General features: G+C 40.1%; 2 protein-coding genes across 3 annotated transcripts; one reads left to right on the top strand and one right to left on the bottom strand.

Annotated features, from left to right (window-relative positions):
• The first annotated feature begins 1,419 nt into the window (after positions 1 to 1,419).
• On the top strand, positions 1,420 to 17,849 carry LOC141331872 (TRPM8 channel-associated factor homolog). Of its 2 annotated transcripts, XM_073836921.1 has the most exons (9): positions 1,478 to 1,550; positions 5,858 to 5,912; positions 6,041 to 6,791; positions 6,877 to 7,868; positions 7,970 to 8,064; positions 14,913 to 15,126; positions 15,224 to 15,463; positions 15,601 to 15,938; positions 16,872 to 17,849. In XM_073836921.1, exons 3-9 carry the CDS (start codon positions 6,175 to 6,177, stop codon positions 17,121 to 17,123), a joined length of 2,748 nt encoding a protein of 915 aa, XP_073693022.1. In that variant the 5' UTR covers positions 1,478 to 1,550; positions 5,858 to 5,912; positions 6,041 to 6,174; the 3' UTR covers positions 17,124 to 17,849. The 2 variants fall into 2 exon arrangements, with proteins under 2 accessions (XP_073693014.1, XP_073693022.1); XM_073836913.1 differs by lacking the exon at positions 5,858 to 5,912 and having other exon boundaries at positions 1,420 to 1,550.
• On the bottom strand, positions 17,846 to 20,997 carry LOC141331889 (zinc-binding protein A33-like). Its single transcript, XM_073836933.1, has 6 exons — positions 20,396 to 20,997; positions 20,192 to 20,287; positions 19,695 to 19,925; positions 19,564 to 19,586; positions 19,370 to 19,488; positions 17,846 to 18,944 (listed from the first exon to the last, which is right to left on the bottom strand). The coding sequence occupies exons 1-6, from the start codon at positions 20,789 to 20,791 to the stop codon at positions 18,457 to 18,459; spliced, it is 1,353 nt and encodes a 450-aa protein (XP_073693034.1). The 5' UTR covers positions 20,792 to 20,997; the 3' UTR covers positions 17,846 to 18,456.
• Positions 20,998 to 22,886: the final 1,889 nt, after the last annotated feature.

A 22,886-nucleotide genomic window follows, 5' to 3' on the forward strand; every position in this document is an offset into this window, starting at 1 on the left:
AATCCACCAATGGGAATGAATGAATGGGCTGACATTTGGACTGCCACGAACCAGCCACACATGATTATAGTGTTTTTCCAAGTAAAAGCCAAAGGTTAACCATAAGTTAACATATTTCAGGATGTGCCACCGAGCCATATATGGCTCTCGTCTGTGTACTGTCATCTGGGCCATATATTTTTTTTTTTTCAATCTCTTTTTTACCTGCCTCAAAGTAACAGTCACACAGATGGGCCATTAGGGGAGGGGCCCTTAGTAATGTATAGTGACGTTTTATTCACGCATATGAATTCAGCACATGATCGTGGTCAAAACGAAACTGTGTTTGTTCGGTACACATACCTAAGCACACAATTTTTTTCTGTACGAATAAGCGTACCATTACATCGCTAGAAAACATTTACAACACCAAAACTGCACTTACCTGAATAAGAGTGTGTTTGGGCAAAGGCTGTTGTAGACTCAGGAGCAGAGCGGGAAATAACGGACATATATTTTCAAATTTTCAGTAATCCACCAATAGGAATACAGGAAGAATGAATGAATGGGCTGACATTTGGACTGCCACAAACCAGCCACACATGACTTTAGCAGGTTATGTGTGTTTTTCCAAGTAAAAGCCAAATGTTAACCATAAGTTAACATATTTCAGGATGTGCCATAGCCTAGCCAAATATGGCTCTCGTCTGTGTACTGTCATATGGGCCATATACCTTAATACAAAAAGTCACCCAAATGAAAATTCTCTCCAATTCTAAAGCCATGGCAAAATATATATGGTACAAGTTTGGCCCATATGTGCGCAGCCATGCCATACCTAGGCCAAACGTGACAGCTATCAGCCACATTTGGCCCAAACGTTCTTGCTATCCTGGAAATCTGGCATCTCTAGCTATTTTATTTAAGAAAAATAACATAACAATGATAAGAATCATATTATAAGAATATAAGAATATTGACTTTATCAGGGAGCAGGAAGTGTCCCTCTCTGTTTTAGAGGGTCTTTTATTATCTACATGATAAAAAGGCTTCTTTTTAACATGTAGAATTATTTATAGTGATACTCCCATCAGGATTTTTACAAACATTCGTTCGTTTGATTGTCATTTTTAAAAGTGAATTCCCCTTACGTGACTTTTGTGGGAGGGAGGGTTTTTTTTTTGAGCGGTTGATGGAGGCTTTTTTTATGTTTGATCATGCTGGGTACTTTTACAACAGTAGCTACTGAGTGCGCATGATTTCGTTCTACAGGAATGCGATTGATTAGCCAACCCCCCGTGCACGGCCCTGACCATGAGTTGATCTGAGCCCCTCCCAACCCTCTATTTTACAAGTTACTTCAATGTCATGTGATATACTGGAAAAACCATAACCTACCTTTCCATTCTGATTGGCTAACACGCATCCTACGTAATATGAGTTCAGTAGCCTATTTAAATTTGCAGTGCAGCGTGTCAAAATAATATAGCAGACGAATCCAGGAACGACATCTGTTTTACATCATCTAGCAGAAAACGCATGTTTGCTGTTTGGAATCCAGATTACCACAGGTTTGACTTTTATTAATTATTTATTAATTTAGCAAAGGTTAAACATTTTGGGTTACTGTACGTAGCCTACGTATCAGAACATTCCCAGAACAGAGCTAATAGATTCTTATGTTTTAGGTTGTGCATAATCGCGCAGGTCACAGGCGATGACGGTGATTAAAATAGTGGAGAACAAAATTCATCAAAACAAAACAGACAGCATTATTAGGCAATTTAGAGACATTAGAGATGCTTAAGGTAATGACATTTATATAAAGAAACTAAATAAATAAAGGATCTAAATGGATTTAGGGGAATACATTTAAAAAAGAAAAAAAGGGTAACGCTTTAGATTACAGCCCGCAATGTACCGCGTAAGTAAACAATTTACAGCGTACCTATTTCTAAATATAGACTAGGGGAGCGCGGGGCACAACCTAACATTTTTTTAAATTACGCGGTTTATGTAAATCCACGTGGGGTTCAGAGCACATTTTTTTCCACATTATTCCCACACGTCTAGTACAAATATATCGCTTTGTTATATATTTACAGTGCATACGTTTTTCGTTATTTACCTCAAAAGAAAGGAAGTGAAGTGTGACAACATGCCCAGATGGGGTACATAACATCTGAGGGGCACGTTGTAACATAACCAGGTTAAATGACAGCAGGTTAAAATGTTATCTGATCGAATGAAAATAATATACAAAACAAAATAAAATATTTTGTCAATAAATACATGTATTAACTTTTTCAAAGAAAGTAATGACTGTTTTTTTATCAAATTAAAATAATCTTATTTTGGAGTTTGGACAATGAACACATGGCAACCATGCTTGGAACGGCCCTGATCGCAACACATACTAGTTCAAAACAATGTGGACAAATAGATGAAACACATTTGCTAGCAGCAGTTAAATGCTAAGTAAACAAAGAAAAACTACAATTTATACAAAAGAGTACTGGACAGTTTTGCCTCTGTGTCACCTCGGCGCTTCCACTATATTCCCGAGTCTCGCACCCTCTTGGCAGATGCGTGGAGCATGCGCAAAGCGCGAGGCGAATCGCGTTGCCTGTTAAGACTAACCTATTCATAAGTTTTTACAGTTTTATTATTGAATGGCGAAAACAGCGTGCAACGTTTGGGGGCATAAGGGGGTAATAACATATTTACATAAAATGTATACAATGTTAGAATTTCATAAGTAAAACTGTAACTTCTATTACATGGTATGCATGACCTGTGTTAGGCAACAATTAGGCTATGATTTTTAACAAGTTTTCTAATTTTAAAAACATAAAATATATGATGCGGTATATGTTTACAGTATGTACTGGGTACATATTGCATTATTACAATGTATATCTTACATGACACTGATGCAAACAAACAGTAAACTGCAGTATGCTATAGGTGTTGTGAGGGCTTATTGTCCCAATAAGACAGTACTATTTAATGAATTTAATTAAAACTATACTTTACACTAAGTACGTACTTACAGCATAATGTTTTAATGTACTACAATATTGAGGTGCAGAAAATTGTCTATTTGCATTATAAATATCAGAAAATCCTGCTATTTCAACAAATAGTGTAAATAGAATCTATAGCTATTTGCCTTTAAAAAAAATTTATTTTCATTTAAAATAGCCACTGCCTTTATTAAACCTCCACATGTTAGTGAACCTTCACAAATTAGTGTTGTTACTATGACAGCCAATTTGAATGTGACAAGATACTGTGGTGTGAAAAGGAATAGGTAGATAGATTGATAGATTTCATTCCCATGACTTCATGGATGTTTTATTCATTCATTATCTTGTTTTAGTTAAATCGTGGCCATGTTGTACTAATTCCTTCCTCTCACTGGACAGATTCATCGTTTAAAGCTAAAAGAGTCTTTGTCCATCACACAATATACAGTTTTCTGTGAAACATGTTAACTATGAATACACAAACTATGAATGCTGCAGACTGGTACTCACTTTTGACTAGAGTTGACTACTCTAGACTGTAAATCAGGGCAAAAATTGTGTATTGTGTCCCAGCTGTTAACTAAAATAAGAAAACAATTAGCCATAGACTCATGGCAAAACATTCTTTATTAGCAACCCATTCATGTCCCCTCAAAATTCATAAGTGTGTGGTATAAATATGGTTAAATAATGGCTTTTGGTCAATCAGCCACAAATGGGCCACCTTATTCCATACAGGAATAACATATAAGCTTCATATATCAGCCACATCTGTCTTTATGATTTGGCTCATTTTGGGTTGATTTATGGCACTGTTTTGGTTCAGTTCTGGTTGAAAAGATGTGGACCAGTTCTAGAACGGCAAACACACACTAATCTGGGCCACACTTCAGCTGCTGACATGGGCCAGATCCAAGCCAAAGAAAATTTGCTGACTAGGGCATGATGCCCCTGAATAGACTGTTCTACAAAAACTAAACAACTTGCTAATCCTAATGCTAAGTCCTGTAGATAGAGTGGTCAATTGTGCTTTCTGGATGAAAAAACAAAATGAAAAGGGCTTGCTTATGTGTGCAGTTTATGGCTGAGCCATAGTCAAATCTTCAAACACATTCTCACAGTAGTTACACATAGCTAAGTCAGAAAGTCATCTGAACTCTTTGAAAAAAGAGGCTCTTATTCAGATTAAAGAAGAAATTGTTCGATTATTTGTGACATATGAAGTTGAAATTTTTACATATGTAGCCACAACAGCCAGGGAAAGGACAGTTCAAATGTCTCATATTTTTGTATACTGTAGCTGTGTCTCATTTAGAAGGCTACACCCTCCTGAAGTTGCATGCAACCTTCGTATGCAATCTTTTTTCAGAAAAATTTGGAGGATGCATGAGGTGTATCCTTCGCTACTACATATAACCCACAATTCTTTGCATCGCCGTCTCCGATATACACACCTCTTAAAGGTCCCATATTGTCAAAATCAAAATTTCGTGGCTTTTTTCATGATAACTAAGGTCTAGGGGCTATCTAACTACCATATGAGTTTCAAAACAGTCAATCCACAGTAAACTGCACACAGCCTGCTTAAAGTAGCTGTTCATTTTCACGAGCAGCTGTGACTTCCGTAACGATGTGACGTACGATCGACTCAAGTCACCGCCTTCAGTCACCAACCAACGTCCCACCCTCCTTTTGTCAAACCCCCAGACAACAACGCATCCATTCCATTATTGAGCAACAACAACACGAAAACAAGTGGAGAAAACCCTGTTCAGTCGATAGATGTCAAGCTACAATCATTGCACAGGCTTCAGAACAATGTGAATATAAGAGACCAGCGGCACGTCGTCAACTTCAGCCTCTTTCACACAGTGATTCCGGTAAATACACGGATAATGTGTCCCACGATTTGTTCCGGAATTGTTTAATTTGGTTCATTCACAGTTGTTTTCCGGAATCTGTGCGTGCTTTACACACAAACCATTAGACATGTGACGTTTGGATGTGAGATGTAATGCGACGCACGTTTCACTAAACTGAAACTAACCTGAACAAACTGCGCTGATAGTGAGGAGCTGGCTCTGCCTGATGATCGCTGCTTCATTCCACGTTGCATGTCTTTTTTGTCGTGAAGAGTCGCTTGATAACGTGCATCATTACTACAACACTGCCTTTATGGTTCTGGCTTTGGTTCACACAGCGCTCGTTCCCGTAATTTTCCAGAATCAGCGCGCATTGTGAAAGGGGCTTTACTAAAGCAACAGTTATATAGCTTACTGCATTCGGTGTTTGAAAAAGAAAAAACATTAATGATCATTCTGAAATATCCTGTTGAGTATCAGCTCTCTCTATTGCTCTGAGCTCGCTTACAACATACATGACCGTAGTTACCTGTGATTGGCCTGGTTGTGCGTCACTCAGAAAACAACAGGCCTATCAGAAGAGAGGCTCATGAATATTAATTAGATGGGCCAAAATCGACCTGTTTTTGACAGAGCTCCTAAAAAAGGAGCTGTAAAAATATATTGAGATGGATTTTGGCACTTATACCGCAAATATATATTCTTAAGGACATCAACAAATAAAATAAACCTCCAGAAATGTGTACAATATGGGACCTTTAAATTGCCTCCGGTAAAAACGGATAAACTTTGTTCTTAATATCCTCCTAATTTTTCTCTAACAGATACACTGCAGCTCCCCAAACATTATTATACATTTATAAATAATTTTCCTTTATTTAAGTAGTGTGAGAGTGCAATGATGCTCTAAATGTGTTGGCATAGCAACGTGATAAATCTAGTTTCTTTTTGCGCCCGTCCTTTAATGGCCATTTCATTTATTTCTAGGTTAAAGACACTTCACATCCTATACACATCCTACAGAGGATTCGATCTCCAGAGTGTAAAGTGTTCTGAATGAGACACAGCTTATGTTAAGCCATGTAATTGTTATGTATCGGTATAAAATTACAGTTCAATATGTTTCTAAATTTATGCAACTTTTTTCTCTCATTTTCTTTCTTTGTGTAGGACTGAAAAGCAATCGGTATAATTTTATATCACAAGCTCTGGTTGAACACGTCGTGCTCATACTCACTCTGTAAAACTGACATTCATTGAAAGTGGTTGTTTTGAATTGACTTGCAAAACAGAACTAATCCACCATGGCATGTGAACAAGACTACTGCACTCTCATGTATGGGCTGCACCAGCTTAATTTCCAAGGGAAAGCAGTGCCCAGTGATCTTGTACTAATAGGTGAACATGCCTTTCCACTTGTCACAAATCCAAAAGGTCAGGTGCTGATGGCTGCATCTCATTACGGTCAAGGACGTGTGGTGGTGTTGGGACATGAGGAATACCTAACACGTTTTCCCAAACTCATAGAGAATGCCCTAATGTGGCTGAAGCCATGTACTGGTGATGCTGGCATTGTAGGAATTCAGAAGAGATTACGTTCAGTAGCTGCAAACTTGAATTGCTGCCCTATCAAGACAGAGCTAGGAGACTTTCGTAGTGGCTTAGATATTTTTATCACAGATGCTTACAGTGTTGAGAATTGTGCAAAGGATCTGATTGCTTTCATCAAAGCTGGGGGTGGCTTAATCATCGCTGGCCAGGCCTGGAATTGGGCTGCAACCCACCCACAAGAAAACACTATAAAGAACTTCCCAGGAAACAAGGTGTGCAGTGTTGCAGGAATTTACTTCTCAGAACACTATGGAGAAGTCGGCATTTTCCCTGTTCCAAAACAAATCCCTTGTAGTTGGCTTGCTGTACCGTAAGTTCAGTAGTCATTCTTACTTTTTATCTGTTTATTAAGAAAGTATACATTTCACCAGCTGTTTTCCATTGTTACTTTTCAGTATAGGCAAAGACTTTCAGGATGACCTAAAGTTCCTGCTAGAAGGTGTGTCCGAGTTTGACGTCCAAGGTGAAGCTATACCATCTGAGGTGATGGTGCATGGACCATTAGCATTTCCCATTGCAGTCACTCCAGCTGGAAAAACATTTATTGCTGGTGCCTATTATGGGCAAGGTCGAGTTATTCTGTTATCACATGAAAGCTACATGGGCCGGGACTCTCTGTCCACTTTCCTGATCAATGCTATCAAGTGGCTTGACGAAGATCGCAAGGGTGTTATTGGGATACTACCTAGCCTAAAGGCAGCCCACACGGTCCTGAGCAAATCTGGTTTAGATTGCAAGTTGACTGGTTTCAGAAAAGATCTGAGCGTTTACATCTGCACTTCATACAGTGATGCCCAGTGTGCAGAGATCCAAGAATTTGTTGCTGAAGGTGGAGGTCTTATGATTGGGGGTCATGCTTGGCATTGGGAGCAGACCCACTGTGGCTGCAATGAGATGACTGATTACCCAGGAAATCACATTCTTAATAAGATGGGATTGTCTCTCTTGGTCAGCACCTTGAGTGGAGGGTTATATAAAGCCCCAGAAATTGAGAAAAATTTTAAAAAGGGGTACCACTTTCGTAACATGCTGCATTGGTTTATTGAACATGTAAATCTGGGGCAAGAACTGACTAATCATGAACAGAGCTGCTTGAAACAGCTGGGCAATGACTGTGCCAGTTACCTTCGCATGCGATGTCATGACAGCCCTGCCTTTACTTCAATGGTAGCACTTCTTAGTGACATAGTGAAGAAGTTGGGTGTTCCACAAGTGTGTAGTAACTGCCCTGTTAAAAGTGCCAAAGACCACCTGATGCTCCATATTGGGACTGCGCTATACAAAGTGTCACCTGATCCTGATGCCCTTCTTTCATACATCATCAAGGACAGACCTAACTTGCCCACTGTGTCTAATGCAAGAGTTCGGATCAGTGCCAAAACTAAAGGTATGAACTTTTCCCGCCAAAGTGGAGGAAACATTTTATTTCTTGTTTAAGTTTCAAAATACTTGAGCACTAAAAAGTAAGAATGCAATTACTTGTTTCAGATTGGGAAGAATGGATAAGCACAGGCTTATATCTTTCTCCTGGTATGAAGACTTACATAGCAGTACCTCCAGAAATCATTGGGAAAAATTGGCAGGTGATGAATAAAGTCTATGCCTGTACATTACATTACAATCAAGGAATAGTTGCTGCATGTAGTATACTGGATAGATGCAACCTTATTGCTCATTGGAGAGCAGGGGCGGAGTGGCAATCGGGACGACCGGGACTTTTCCCGGTCGGCCGGCCGAAGGATTTACACAGCGGATCACAAATTGAGCGGGCGCGAGGCGAACGCGACCGGCCTGAGCTTATTACAATCATTGACGTTACTTAATTCTCCGCGAATAGCGGCCAAATACTTCTACATACTCCCCCCTAAACATCCAACCAATATTTATTTCAGTTGCTCACTCTCTATCAGTGCCTAAGCGGCTGCTTAGTGCCCTACCGCCACTAGGCGTGACTGTCACTAGCCAAGTTTCCATCCAGTTTTTGCACTGTTTTGTTATCGTCAAAGAGAATATGTGTAAAAAAAAACTGCAAAATTTGCTGTCTACAGCCTGTTTCCTTTCCAACCGGCCTTTTACCGATAAAATGGTGTGCATAATGACCTCATCCCTAAAAAACGAACTGTCGCATAAGTTTTGGTGTATCTCAAAAAAAAAAAAAACTGCCCTTGAGCTGTTTCCATACATAATTTCACCTATATTGCGTAAATTATATAGGCTAATTGTCACGAATTGAGTCGTCCTGTCATCATAAACTCTTGCACTACACATCATGGACTTCATTCCCCACAAGCCACTGCACTAATCACTGCATTCACCTGGGGCCTCATGTACAAAGACTTGCGTTGAATTAATACTAAAACATTGCGTACGGACAAAGCTGTAAATGTGCGTACGCAGTAAAAAAATCAGATGTATGAAACACTGCGTACGCGGAATTCCACGCATAATCTCGTTGTACATCCGAATTAACGTGAAATTGAGCGCACATGCATGAGCGCAAAACCCCTCCCTGCCTCCTCCCCCGTATAAATATGGCAATGACTCCACTTTGGCAAAACCAAACGAAAAAGCAAGCAAGAGAAACTTCACAGAATGTGAATTGAAGATGCTCCTATCGGAGGTAGACCAGAGAAAAACTGTTATTTGCAAGTTTGTAAAAAAAAAAAAAAAAAAAATAGAAAAAATAGAGTGCGAGAGTTTAGCTGACGCGGTTAACGCAGTGGGGTCTGACCATCGCACTGTGAACGAATTAAAAAAGAAATGGTCCGATCGATGTAAATATGCAGGTAAGAGGAGAACAGCGGCGACTTACGTTTCAGCACATCAGTCAGTCATAGAGCGGAAGCAGATGAACGTCTTTGATTTGTAATGGTAAAATATATTGTTGTTTGAATAAGTGCAACGTTGTCTTAAAGTAGGCCTATGTCTGGTTCATATAATGCATCACCACACGGTGTGATGCTGACATAATGTGATTTAGTTTGACACAAAGCAACCGAGTGATCCTTGTCAGCTAGGTAAAATATATTATAAGAAATTTCTATTTTGATTTTATGGCTATCTGCTGAATTTGCTGATGCTTGTAAATTACATGTAATTTATTAACATTTCATCATATTATAAAGCCTATATAGCCATTGAGAGGGACATCCCAGTTGTCAGGGGTGCGTGCAGGAGTAGACGAGACGATAGACAATATTTACAAAGTTCAATATATTTAATATAAATCTCCGAATGGAACAAGGCAGGAACATTCACACACGTCTATTACACAGAAGGACCGACAAAGAACTGAACTCAAACACAGACTCTTAAAGACAGATTAATTAACAAACACAGGTGACACAGATGACTAATAATTACAAGGACAGGTGCAGGGAATCACAATGACGAAGGGATAAAACCAAAAGACAGATCAACGGGGGGGGGGGAGACAAATGGGAAAAACCAATGACAAGACAGACAGAACTGCCCCCCTCCGGAAAGGCGCGTCCTCGCGCCGTGGAAAAAACGAGAGGGGCGGAAAACCAGGAAACCAGAGTCAATGAGGGAGGGGGCTCCGGCGGAGGACGCAACCCCCGGAGGAGGACCAGAACAAAAGTCCAGGTGACACAAAAGACAGTCCATGGGGGCGACGACGGAGGGAGGAGCCAGGGAAGACACAGGAGGGACCTGAAGCAGGAGAGCAGGACCCAGATCGCAGCCAGGATGTCAGCCCATGGAGGAGCCGACGGAGGGAGGAGCCATGGTGGAGGGAGGACTGCCGACTCCAGGGGTCCGACCGACAGAGGCAGAGCAGCTGGCAGAGGAACCCGAAGCGGAGATGGAGAGCCGAAGATCCAGGGCGACACCGCGGATCCGGAGGGCCAAGGCGGAACAGGAGGCTCTGGCGACCAAGGTGGAGGCGGAGATCCGCGGCGGAGCCGGAGCGACAGAGGACGAAGGCGATGCTGACGGGAAGGAGGAGCCTGACAGAGCCGGAGGGACAGAGGGACGAGGCGAAGCCAGAGGAGTGGAGTCCCGAGGCGGCGGATGGTCGACGACTGACCAAGGCGGAGCCGGAAGGACGATGTAGCCCGGTGGAGCTGGTGGGCCGACGGGCGACGGTGGAGAGGAGGGCGTCGAGAGCCGTGGTGGAGCCGCAGGGTCGGAGGGCCGAGGTGGAGATCTGGACTCGTAGGCTGGAGGCGGAGCTGAGGGATCCTCCAGCCATGCCACCGATGTTAGCTGGCATCCCTGCGGCGAGCCCACTGCAGAGATGGTGGGCTGAGGGTGAGCAAGGGGACTGACTGATGAACTCCGGTTCTCTGGACAGCTGGGCGGAACCAGCAGGGACTCAGGACAGCTTGGCGGAACCAGCGAGGACTCAGGACGGCTGGGCTGAACCAGCGGGGACTCAGGACGGCTGGGCGGAACCAGCGGGGACCAGGCAGATTCAGATAGAAGAGGGGGGGTGGGAGGGAAGTTCATGCCAGTCAGTGGCTCAGTGACAAAGTCTATTAAGTCAAACGATATATAATCCAAAACTTCGGAAAAGTCAATAAGGTCCCCAGAGTTGTCCAGCTCACCCCCAGCGGTGTTGCAGTGGGCAGGGCTCTCCATTTCCCTCACTTGCTCCACATCGCAATCCACCGTCACAGATGTAGAATCCGGCTCACGCACCTGGTCAGCCGGAGAGGGCTCTGGCTCTGTCGCTCGCGGCTCTAGTCCCTCATCCGCGGTGCGCTCGGGTTCCCGCTCTGCATGTCGGGGCGATGATTGGCTGCTCTCTGGGTCGTGAGTGGGGCTGACGTCCTCCTCGACGAAGCCGACAGTCCAGGAAGATCCACTGGACGCCAGCACCCACTCGATGTATCCGGCAAGGCTCTCTCGAGGACCCTCCCCGGACAGCTGCGTCTTGATGTTGTCGTTTAGTCCGTTGCGGAAGAACGTGCATAAGCAGCTGTCCGGGTAATGAGTAGATGGGACGAGGAACAGAAAGTCTCTGATGTGGTCCTCGAGAGAGCGTTTCCCCTGCTTCAGGAGGATGATGAAGACGTTGGGGTCATCCATGAGGAAAAAAAAAATAAAACACTGATACAAAAAACGAAAAATAAACGCAGGGAGAGGTGCCGGGTAAACTGTATTTGGTCGGTCCTTATGTCAGGGGTGCGTGCAGGAGTAGACGAGACGATAGACAATGTTTACAAAGTTCAATATATTTAATATAAATCTCCGAATGGAACAAGGCTGGAACATTCACACACGTCTATTACACAGAAGGACCGACAAAGAACTGAACTCAAACACAGACTCTTAAAGACAGATTAATTAACAAACACAGGTGACACAGATGACTAATAATTACAAGGACAGGTGCAGGGAATCACAATGACGAAGGGCTAAACCAAAAGACAGATCAACGGGGGGGGGGGGGGGGAGACAAATGGGAAAAACCAATGACAAGACAGACAGAACTGTGACACCAGTGGATCACAGTGTTGTTTTAATTAGTTTACATAAGATATATTTATATATATGTGTGTGTGTGTGCATAAGATATATAAGATACCCTATATGTATCTGTATAAAAGTTATTAATACTAATTAAGAATATTATTGTGTGTTATTTTTTTGATGGTGGAGGGGTTGGAAAGGGGGGGGGGGGGTTTCCCTTTTTTCAGTTTCAGCACATGCCAGTCAAAAGGTCTGTGCACGGCCCTGCCCTTCGGATTCGGCCATTGACAATGTCCTCTAATAAAGCCAACACTGCCATTGCCCTAGACGAAGGGTTGTATACATTTGCAAATGCTTTTATATGTTCTAAATCACATAATTGGTAGAAAAATATTGTGTCAATTAACCCATTTTATCAATTATAAATTAATAGCAATGTTTTTCACATGAGTTGGTGCGATACTTTGTAGTGTGCAATTTAACACAATTGCCTTTAGGGGTCGCCAAGGGAAATAAAACAAATACGCACAAGAAATACACATACGCCAGACATGAAGTTGGCGCAGATCAACGCACATTCTCACGTTCATTTCATCGTTAGTAAATCCAAACGTGAGCGTGAAATCTGGCGTACGCAAAGTTTTTGTGCGTACGCAGCGTTGATACATGAGGCCCCTGCTCCTGGGCTGTATCCGAAATCGCCCCCTATACCCTCATTCACTATTCCCTACATTAGTCCACTCTTACAGTTCACTTGAAGGAGTGAATGAAAACGAGTGAGTGAATTCGGACACTAAGTGCACCGGAAGGACTGCCGCTTTTGCATAGTATTGCTTACTGTTTAACAATCATTTGAAACGGACAGTTTGAGTAGTAAGATTAAAGGATTTATCTTGAACTATGTCTATGAATTTACGTATAAACCCTGGTTAAACAATTTAATAATCAATTTACAACTAATTTGTACCCGCCTTGTAAAATGAACTGATGGATGATTCAGCTGCGGGCGCCATCGTCTGGTGAGACGTGGGAATTCAGTCGGTGCGCGACTCTCACAGTGCATTATGGGTTATCTCTAGCGGTTTAGCGTACATCGGTTGTACACTCGTTTTTGCGGTGCATTGTGGGATTGAATGAGTGCACTCGAGAAAGTCCACTATTTCGAACACCACTTAAAATGGCTGTCCCCTCAAATAGTGCCCTATTTGAGGGTATAGGGGGCGATTTCGGATACAGCCCTTGTTTCTCACTGCACTGATTACCGCTCACACCTGCACCTCATTTCAAGGACTGCATTTAAGCCACTCTCACACTCTGCTTCAGCCCAAAGTCTTGTATTGCCCCAGCTGCATTTCTGAGCGTTTCTTCCCTTGTTTGTTTTCCCGTGTTTGATTCCTGGACTCCCTCCTGTGTTTGATTCTCGCTGCCAGCCCTGACCTTTCTGCCTGTGTTTTGACTACGATTTCTGCCTGCCCTTGTGTGTTTGTCTGTTCCAATAAAATGCTGCGAATGGATCCGCTCATCTCAGACCGTCCTTGTGACACTAGTAGCCTGTTCTTTATCCATTTGAAATAAAACCCTAATATTAAATTGTATGTTAGCTAATTTTAATTAACAAGTGTCATGAGTTTTTTTTTTTGTACTTTGTTATAGACTATTTACTTGATCATCAACAATAATCATAAACAGGAGCAGTTGTATTATTATAATTTTTCTGATTAACTTTTATTTAGAAATAAAATGTTCATTTCGGTTATTTTATTTTTCCTGACAACCGACGGTCGTTAAGACATTTTTAACCGTTAACTTACAAGATTGTTAAATTACAATTAAAGGAAATTTTAACTAATACGCGGCTGTGACCCATTAAAAATACCTACATTTGTTTTCCATGGATTTATTGTATACACGCAAAAAGCAGCATAAACAACAGAGTGTGAGTATTCACATGGTCACGCACCTGCAGCGCTTCTGCCAACGGAGGATGACATTATACAGCTAAGCTATATATAAAATATATAAAATACATTTATTTTCTAAATAAATTATGTATTAACAAAACGAAAGAAAAAAAAAGTGAAACAATTAGCAGCCTATATCAAACTATGCAGATTTTATTTTCATTTTTCTGATGCGCTCTTGAGGCATCCTGTTTGTTTCCTTTTTACAAAAGCACACTGTTTGTTTTTATTGTGAATGTGCATTAATAAAATAAGTATTTATTAGAGTAAGACATTGTTCCAAACTACTCTATGACCACAAACGAAGGAGTAGGCTATTGTAAGTTGTTTCCACTTTTATAAGGGGGGAAAAAAAATCAAGTGATCGTGTCGGCGCCTCCTGCGCAGTTAAGCATTACTAACTCGACAACGCAGCTTCATTGTCATAATAAAATACAGTCAGCCAAACATACTGAAAAACATGCTATTTCCCCCTTTTATTTCAGAACAAATCCTTTAAATTTAATGGAACAATACTCATAACACAAGAAGAATAAACATAGCCTATAAAAAGCTACTAACAAGCCAAAACAAGTTAATTTAAAATGTTGTAGCCTACTTATCATTCCAATATCCACGTAAAACAAGAGCTTCAGAACAAAATGAATACATTTTAACTTGCAACGTAGCAAAGCCCCTTTTCTCTACAAAAAAGTGTTTCCAAACAGAGTTTTGCGTCATTTGAAGTATGGATTTAGAATTGATGCGCTACAGTTAAACGGAAAAAGATTATGTCGTCACATGAGAAATTTTATCGATAAGACGTTTCCATCAGCTATAGCCTATCGGTAAAAATTTCGAAGCGCTAAATTGTTTTTCTGTTTTTTTTGTTTTTTTCCACAAACAAATTCTTTGGATGGAAACCTGGCTACTGGCAATACTCCACTAGTATTAACTGCAAAGCCCGTGCGGTCAGAATTTTCCCGGTGGATTTTAGTGCCCCACTCCGCCCCTGTTGGAGAGCATGTTATTAACATGAGTAACACTTTTTGCAGGTGCAACTTGGTTGCCAAACAGATAACATTGGTGAAGCAAACACTCTGAAACGGGCTCCTGTTGTCTATGAGCGATTCCCTTTGGATGCAGAGATGGTCCAAGTCTGCAATCTATGGGGAGGGCTCATCTACGCAATAGCACCTCCTCAAAGCAAAGTGGATGGGGTGGAAATTGTCGTGCAGGATGCCGTACAGGCTCCATACTTTAAGTCTGGTAAAAATTCAGAATGGGCATCACAGTGAGGTTTTATATTCAGAACATTTAAAATTGTATGGCAAAACGTTTCAATGCTTACTTGTTTCATCCTCAGGAGAGACTAGTGTAGCTGACTGGGTGGACAGGATCCGTCAGGCACCAGCCCCGTGGGCGGAGCTTGAGTTTGAGAACATCATCATGACATTAGAATCAGAATTTATAAGGAATCTAGACCGCCCTGATGAGGTGGCTAAACTTTGGGATACCATAATGAGAAGCATAGCTGACCTGGCAGCAAAGCCTGGCAAGTTCCCCCGCAAGGAGCGTGTTGTTGCAGATGTTCAGATTTCTGCTGGTTGGTGGTACTATTAAATACTCTCAGTATCTTTGTCAAAATAAAGAATCATCACTATTACAACAGAATCATGCCATTAAGATTAATTACACTCACACTGTTCTGGTGATAACATTGTTCCTTCTTTTCCCCCACAGGTTTCATGCATTCTGGATATCCCATCATGGTGCACACCACCTCTGCCCCAGAAATTGTAACTGTACAGAAAGCCTATGAAAATGGTCTTTGGGGATTCATTCACGAGCTGGGTCATAACCAACAGCGTAACGTTTGGGAGTTTCGTCCGCACACCACTGAGTGCACTTGCAACCTGTGGTCACTGTATGTACATGAGAAAGTGCTGGGTTTGAACAGTTGTAATGCTCATCCACAAATAACTCAACAAAACCGCCAGGCTCGTATTAAATCATATTGCAATGGCGGTAAGAATTTAAATGACTGGAGCGTGTGGACGGCACTCGAGACTTATATGCAGGTGTGAACAGACTATGTATAATGTTTTAATAGATAGTTTAATCAGTTAAAATCTTTTCAAGTGCTTAAAGGGAACCCCAGGTATTAAGACATGAATGTCTTAAAGGATAACTATTGCCAAAATGCAACCTGGCCTGTTTTTTTTTTTTTTTTTTTTTTTACTGTAAACGAGACAAACATATATCTAAAAGCATAATTACGACAAACTAGCCATTTTTAAGATTGACCGTGATTTCGTTTAATTTTTTTGTTAAAATTTTAGTTTTCGGGCTAAAAAAAACAGCCCAGGTTGCATTTTGGCAATAGATAAATAATGTGTGTTATTGAAATATTTAATAGAAAACCAATGAAAGATTTACGTTATTTAAAACAATTCACATCGTTTTATACATATTCTGGACTATGGGGAGCACCATTATTTCGATGATGTGAAATGGTTGCACTTGGTTAGCCACTGGCGCTACTTGTTGCTATTTTCTACAGCTTGGAATAAACAACTCGAAAAATGGTTTTGGTTGTAATTTTTAGTTAAAGGGCAACAAGAGAAGCAATGTCAGTCTTCACTGCTGTCTTAGTGATGAGAAGTAAAAAGTTGTAAAAAATAGCAACAGGTAGTGCCAGTAGCTCACAGTGTGTAAACATTTTCACATCATCGAAATAATGGCGCCCTCTATAGTCTAATATATGTATCAAGCATTGTGGATTTTTTTCTTTCATGGGTTTTCTACTACATATGTCAGTAAGAGACATCATTATATTAAGCCATACAAGTCTTAATTCCCAGGGATCCTTAACAGAAGTTGAAGTAGTACATAATTGGTTATATAATCACTGACAGTATTATGATAACAAAAAAAAAAAATGAAAGCAGTAATGCATTATTTTTAAGCTTTGGAAGAAATAATTTACCTGCTTTTTATTATTTTTTCTCCAGCTTCAGGAAAAATTTGGCTGGGATGCTTTCAAGAAAGTTTTTGCTGTCTACCATGACATTAATAGAGTGCCAAACAACAATGCAGGCAAGATGAATCTATATGCCGAGACCTTCTCCAAGGTGGTCAAAATGAATCTGTGCCCCTTCTTCGAAGCGTGGGGTTGGCCCATCCAGCCTGAGACACAAGAGAAAATCTCTCATCTCCCTGAGTGGAGTGGTCCAGTATGCATAAGAACATCTCAGATAACTTAAAAAGTTTGTTTTGCCAGTAGCTAATGCAGCTAGTGGTTAAGCATAGAATGTGGCTTTTATTTTAAATATTCAGAGTACTTGCTGTTAACTAAAAGTGGCTATAGGCTAAGTGGGCTAAGGTTAAATCAACCCAGATGTAGCATGAATTTTACATGAACAACATATACTTTTTATAAATACTAAAACCTGCATGAATTATGTACTGCAGTTAAAAGTCAGTTTAACGGTATGGCATGGTATTTGTATATCTTCCTTTCTTATCCAGGAGAATAAATCATGTATTATTAAAAAAAATAATAAAATAAAATAAATAAATATGTTGATATGATTTAAAAATAGAGAATTAAGCCCTATAATGCTCAACACATATTTTTAAGTTCAAGTGAATGCCTAAACTCTGCATTGACTGCTGAAAAGCTCATTCATGGATGCATCAGAGTATTGCTGAAGGAAGTCGACCATCTCATCTGCAACTGCTCTCAACATTCAGCTCTGTGTTGAGAGCAGTTGCAGCATCGATTAGATTGGAGCAGACGAAATACGTTCCTCTACGTTTTTGCATTTCATTCCACTCCAAAGTTTAAGCTTGGTAACTCTGACCTGCAAATTATTACAATAAATGTGATGAATTTTAGTAAAAGGTGGTCATAAAGCATAATCAGATTTGCGTGAGCCATTCCTGTCACAAAGATTATGCTAAAATGTGCAAATAAATAAATAAATAAACAGCTGTGGATCATTTATGTAACAACACAAACTACAGTATAATGGTATATACATACATGACAAATCATGTTCATATACACTTGTGTTACTGACATTTTCATCTGAGAATAATGTTATTGGTTAGAGCTTTTTTTTTTTTTCTTGCAGCAGCCATAGCAGAAGCACCAGAAATCAGCGGCAGCGTTACACATCTGTTCCACTGAGACCAAATACATTAATATTGTCTAATTCATCAGCATACTACACTATTTCAGGAGTTGTCATGATTGAAATAATAATGCAGGATATCATTCATTATAAACTTTTGAATTTACCCATCAGCACAATCAAGTATAGCTCTTACAGGCTATACAGTAGAAAGCATCTGTATGTTCATAAAAAAGTAAGTGAAAAGCTATAAAGCCCAAGACAGTAGTAGTTGCATCTACAATGAAGAAGAAACCAAGCAATGAGAACATTGTAGTTTGCACTGTCAGTGGATCTGCTGGATATTAGTCAATCACAGCCATACTGATATTCAGATCAACAGCACTCTTATTCATGTGATATTGATTAAATATGGTAAACATGATGAAAACAGGAAGATCCAGACATACAGGTGTAACAATTACACACTATTTAACGGTAAGATCCTCAGAGGGGAAAAACTATAGAAGAATGGCAAGACAGTGTCAGTGAAGGTGGCTGTGAATGTGTGTAGATGTGTTTTAGTTACAGGATCAGAGAACGACACCGTTCCTCTGTCATAGTCCAGATTAACCTTGACCTTCTGAAGATTCTGTTTCACAGGAAAACCAAAGTAATCAGCCAGCCCATGCTGCACACTCCAGAGACCAGTATCAAATAAATCATCTCCCTTTCTTTGGTTTGATGCTGTAGTTACTCCAAGATGCCAGCATAGACTCTCTTTAACCTCTACATCCCAGCTGTGTGTTCCTGAGTTAAAACCCTCTGAACCCAAAACAAAGCGATAGATATCAAATCTCTCTGGATTATCAGGAAGCGGTTGTTTGTTGTCACTCCAGCTCACACTGGTCAGATCATCAGACAGGATGAGAGATGGATGAGCTGTGTTTGGATCCAGAATCACAGGAGCTGATGAGACACAATCAACAGCTGCTTTTATTCTGATGTTCGTTTAATAATCAAGAGCGAAGCGAACATAGATGATCAGACACTTTTCTCTGATCTCTGTCAGATTACTGCAGATTTATTTCACAAATAACTTTATGACCTAAACATGATTTAAGTACAATAATCAGTTTTCTGCATTTTCTTACTTTTTTTGCACCATCAGTCACACACTCACTTAAACACTTTTTTGTCAGACAAACCAGATAATTTCTTATTAAATAAGAAGTTACCAACCTCCCCAACTCTAACATTGGAGAAGGCATAATGGTCATCTTGGATCACGCATAGCTTAAAAAAAAAAAAACTGTCACATTATACCCTGATGCTCTTTGCAGATACCATAGAAATGAATGAGTAGTGACACTACAGATGTTCTCCAGACTCACTGTTTTGGACAATGTCCTGCATCTTCTTCCAGACTCTGAACAGCAGGTTGCCCAAGTAACGTGGCACATGAATCAAAGCTCCAGAAGGCGTCTGTGGATCCGGCTGTGAGATCTGGACTCTGGAAGAACATTCAGGAGTCAGAACTTCATTGGCTTTGGCTTCAAAAGCACAGAGACACCAGCAGATCACTCACCTTTCCATTGTGACTGGAAACTCCTGCAGAACAAACACAATTTATTATCAACAACTCAATCAATCAATCAATCAATCAATCAATCAATCAATCAATCAATCAATCAATCAATCCATGATTTGAAATCAGACCTTTAGAAAGCAGACGTCATTGTCTTTCATCATCTCCTCCATGTCTTTGATTGCGGTTGAAAGAGCTGAGATGTGTCTGTTGATCTCCTCCAGATTCTCCTTCATCGTTTGCTTCTTCTGCTCCTCTTCCTCCCTCAGTGCAGTGATTGTAGCTTCTTCTTCATCTTTGAGAAACTGATGAACCTTCTTAAACTGCTGTTTTATCTGATGCTCTGTCTGCTCAGCTTGAGACTGAAATCAAACCACATCAAACACCTCAAAGACGAAGCATATTCTGCAGATACAAATATCTAAATCTCACCAGCATCTTTTTAGAAAACAAAGTAATTTAGTTTGGCTCAGGTCCTATTTACTTACATGTAGAAGGTGGGGTTTATGATCTATACTCCTGCCAGCCACTAGATGGCAATCAAAATGTTTTGACTTTTCAGGAGGTGTGAGGATCAAACTAATGGCTGTCAGGTTATTGGACTCATGAATAACAAAACAATCCTCACCTTGATGTGTTGAAGTATTTTCTCAAACTCTCCCTTCATGTTTTCATTTAGTTTAAGTTTCTCTTGTAAGGACTTCAGTGCTGTATTGAGCTCCTCCTAATTTAAAATGAAAATCTATAAGACGCCAGAGATTTCTGGAATAGGCCTATATGCAATACATATAAAAATGGTGCACTTATATAAATGTTTATATCCAAAATTTACCTTATATGATGGAACAACTTCACTGATGGGCCTGAATGTGTGACTGATGTGTGTCTCTGAATCTCTGCACACTAAACACACCGGCTGTTTGTCCTCCAGACAGAAGAGTTTGAGTTTCTCACTGTGTAAACTGCAGATCTCCTCAGATCCTGATGCAGGCCTCTCAGTTCTCTCCTTCAGTAACGACTCACACAAGTTTTTTAACACACGATTACATGGAGGGTCATCTCTTGAGGATCTTCTCCTGCAGACAGGACACTCGTGAGTTTCCTTGATTCTCCAGAACTTTTGAAGACACTCTTTACAGACACTGTGACTACATGATAAAACAACAGGATCCTTAAATATTTCAATACACACGGGACAAGAGAAATCATCTGCTGATAGTGAATCCATTTTCACTCTTTGAGCTCCAGCAATCTAATCCTTACTTTAAGTTTCTGAATTACGTTGCAAAAATGAATAACCACAAAAATCTGCTGTCTGAGAAACAAAATTCTCAAAAATCAATCTTGAATGTATTCCTCTTCTTTCTCCACTGATTCTCATATGATTTTGTCGACAGTCAGTATGACAGGAAGGAGAAATATTAAGACAGTCACTTCCTGGTAAGTGCTGTAAAAGGGTGGAGCTTCTGCATCTTTATCATACTTCCTGTTTGTGTCTCATGTTAACTCTTTGTTTGCCTTATTTGACACTGGATAGTGATTTAAATGTTAAAGAAGATTTATCATTAGACATTTGAATGTTAAAATACTTCAGTACATGTATACATATGACATGTCTTCATAATTATATTTGAAAATCTCTATTTTTGGACTCTCAGTGAAGAGTGATCAACCTTCAACCCAAGTGCTTCAACCCAAGTGTCAAGAGTCCTGACAAAAATCATCTAAAGTGATGACAGCAAAGGATAAACTGAGCTCTGACCTGATGCTTTACCAACTATATATCTGCACAGCAAAGAACCCTTTACAATTCTGAAACACCTTTATTATTAAATAACTTTTGTCAGCTGATTTTACTAGCTGACATTATTGCAGATAGGATGAAGGGATGGAAAGCATCAGTTCTATTTGAACATACTTTACTGCCCATTTAAAGTTAAAGGGGCTATATGCAATTTTCTGAAATTTAAACTCGTTACTGACACCTGTGGCCAAAAAACGGAACTGCTCTTCCTTTCTGCTCGTTCTCGCAGCGCGCGCACTTCACAAGTCATCCGCTGCAAAGAAAGCAAAATTATGTTTACAGAGGTAAGACCAGTCAAATACAGGGGCGGACTGGCCATCGGGAGAATGGCAGCCAGTTTGGCCCGCTGCCATATTTTTTATTTATATTTTATTTTCATATATGTATATTGTTGTTGTTGTTTCTGTTCCCTGCCGAATGTACTAAAGTGATTATTTCCAAATTCGCCATTCAATAATAATACTCTAATAAATCGTAATCCGGTTCGTCTTGACTGACAACGCAATTCACCACGCGCACGCTCCGCCCATCCGCGCGTCCGCCAAAAGAATTCAAGACTGGAGAATGGAGAGCCCAGATGGAGCAGAGAGTTGAAACTGTCCTGTTCAGTACTTCATTTACAGGTCAGATACATCTGTAAATAGACTATTGTAGTTTTGTTTACTTAGTTAAGCATTAAACTGCTTGCAAATATTATCAATAGCAATCCGTTTACTGAAAAATTAACAAAATGGCATAACTTGTAAAGAGTAGGAACTTAGCAGACAAATATTCACATTGTTTTATAACACGTTTAGAGGGAGCTAAGGCTAACAACAATACAACCCTTACAAAAATTAACCATGTTTTCACTAACTATAGTAACAATGTTTTTTGGTTTTTAAACTATGGTAACCACAAATTAACAAAAGTTTTGCTACACTCGTTATACAAATTGTAATCAAAATGCAAAAAAAAAAAAAAAAAAAAAAAAAAAAAAACACGGTTACTACTATACTTTTACCATAGGCCTAATTAAACCATGGTTAATTTTCCTAAGGACAAAACATGACCCATGATAATGCAAAAAAATAAAATAAAATTCAGTATTAGGATTTTACTAAAGATATATTCAAGATGTAGCTATTATTGTAGGCCAACAGTTTTGACATTTAGGCAAGATAAAACAATAGCACATGGTCCTAATGTAATACTTACATTTTTATAAAAAGGTAAATGGAAGTTCAAGAGATAATCTTTAATTATTTTGCGTGGCACCAGCCAGTGGATTATACTTTTTTATTGTCCATGGTTTCAGAATTTGTTGTGGGTTTTTGGGATGGCCTGGATGAGTGTGGGATTTTCCGGCCTGAAATTTTGTCCCAGTCCGCCCCTGGTCAAATACATATATTGTTTGAGAAACTAAGTTTGTTTGCAATACAGGTCCTTCTAAAAAAAATAGCATATTGTGATAAAGTTGCCCCTGCCCTTGATAAAACACAGTGGTCCAAAGTACTTTTTTTGGATGAAAGTGCCAAAA

Source organism: Garra rufa, chromosome 1 (assembly GCF_049309525.1).
Source record: "Garra rufa chromosome 1, GarRuf1.0, whole genome shotgun sequence".
Taxonomy (NCBI): Eukaryota; Metazoa; Chordata; class Actinopteri; order Cypriniformes; family Cyprinidae; genus Garra; species Garra rufa.

What these genes read in the sequence shown, in the direction of transcription:
- LOC141331889 (XM_073836933.1), bottom strand. Translation starts at nt 20,791, where the DNA reads ATGGATTCACTATCAGCAGATGATTTCTCTTGTCCCGTGTGTATTGAA. An exon ending in AAATACTTCAACACATCAAG is followed by an intron (nt 19,926 to 20,191) that starts GTGAGGATTGTT and finishes GTTTGATTTCAG; the next exon opens with TCTCAAGCTGAGCAGACAGA. An exon ending in GCAGGACATTGTCCAAAACA is followed by an intron (nt 18,945 to 19,369) that starts GTGAGTCTGGAG and finishes GTGTCTCATCAG; the next exon opens with CTCCTGTGATTCTGGATCCA.
- LOC141331872 (XM_073836913.1), top strand. Translation starts at nt 6,175, where the DNA reads ATGGCATGTGAACAAGACTACTGCACTCTCATGTATGGGCTGCACCAG. An exon ending in GATCAGTGCCAAAACTAAAG is followed by an intron (nt 7,869 to 7,969) that starts GTATGAACTTTT and finishes TACTTGTTTCAG; the next exon opens with ATTGGGAAGAATGGATAAGC. An exon ending in TCATTGGGAAAAATTGGCAG is followed by an intron (nt 8,065 to 14,912) that starts GTGATGAATAAA and finishes CACTTTTTGCAG; the next exon opens with GTGCAACTTGGTTGCCAAAC.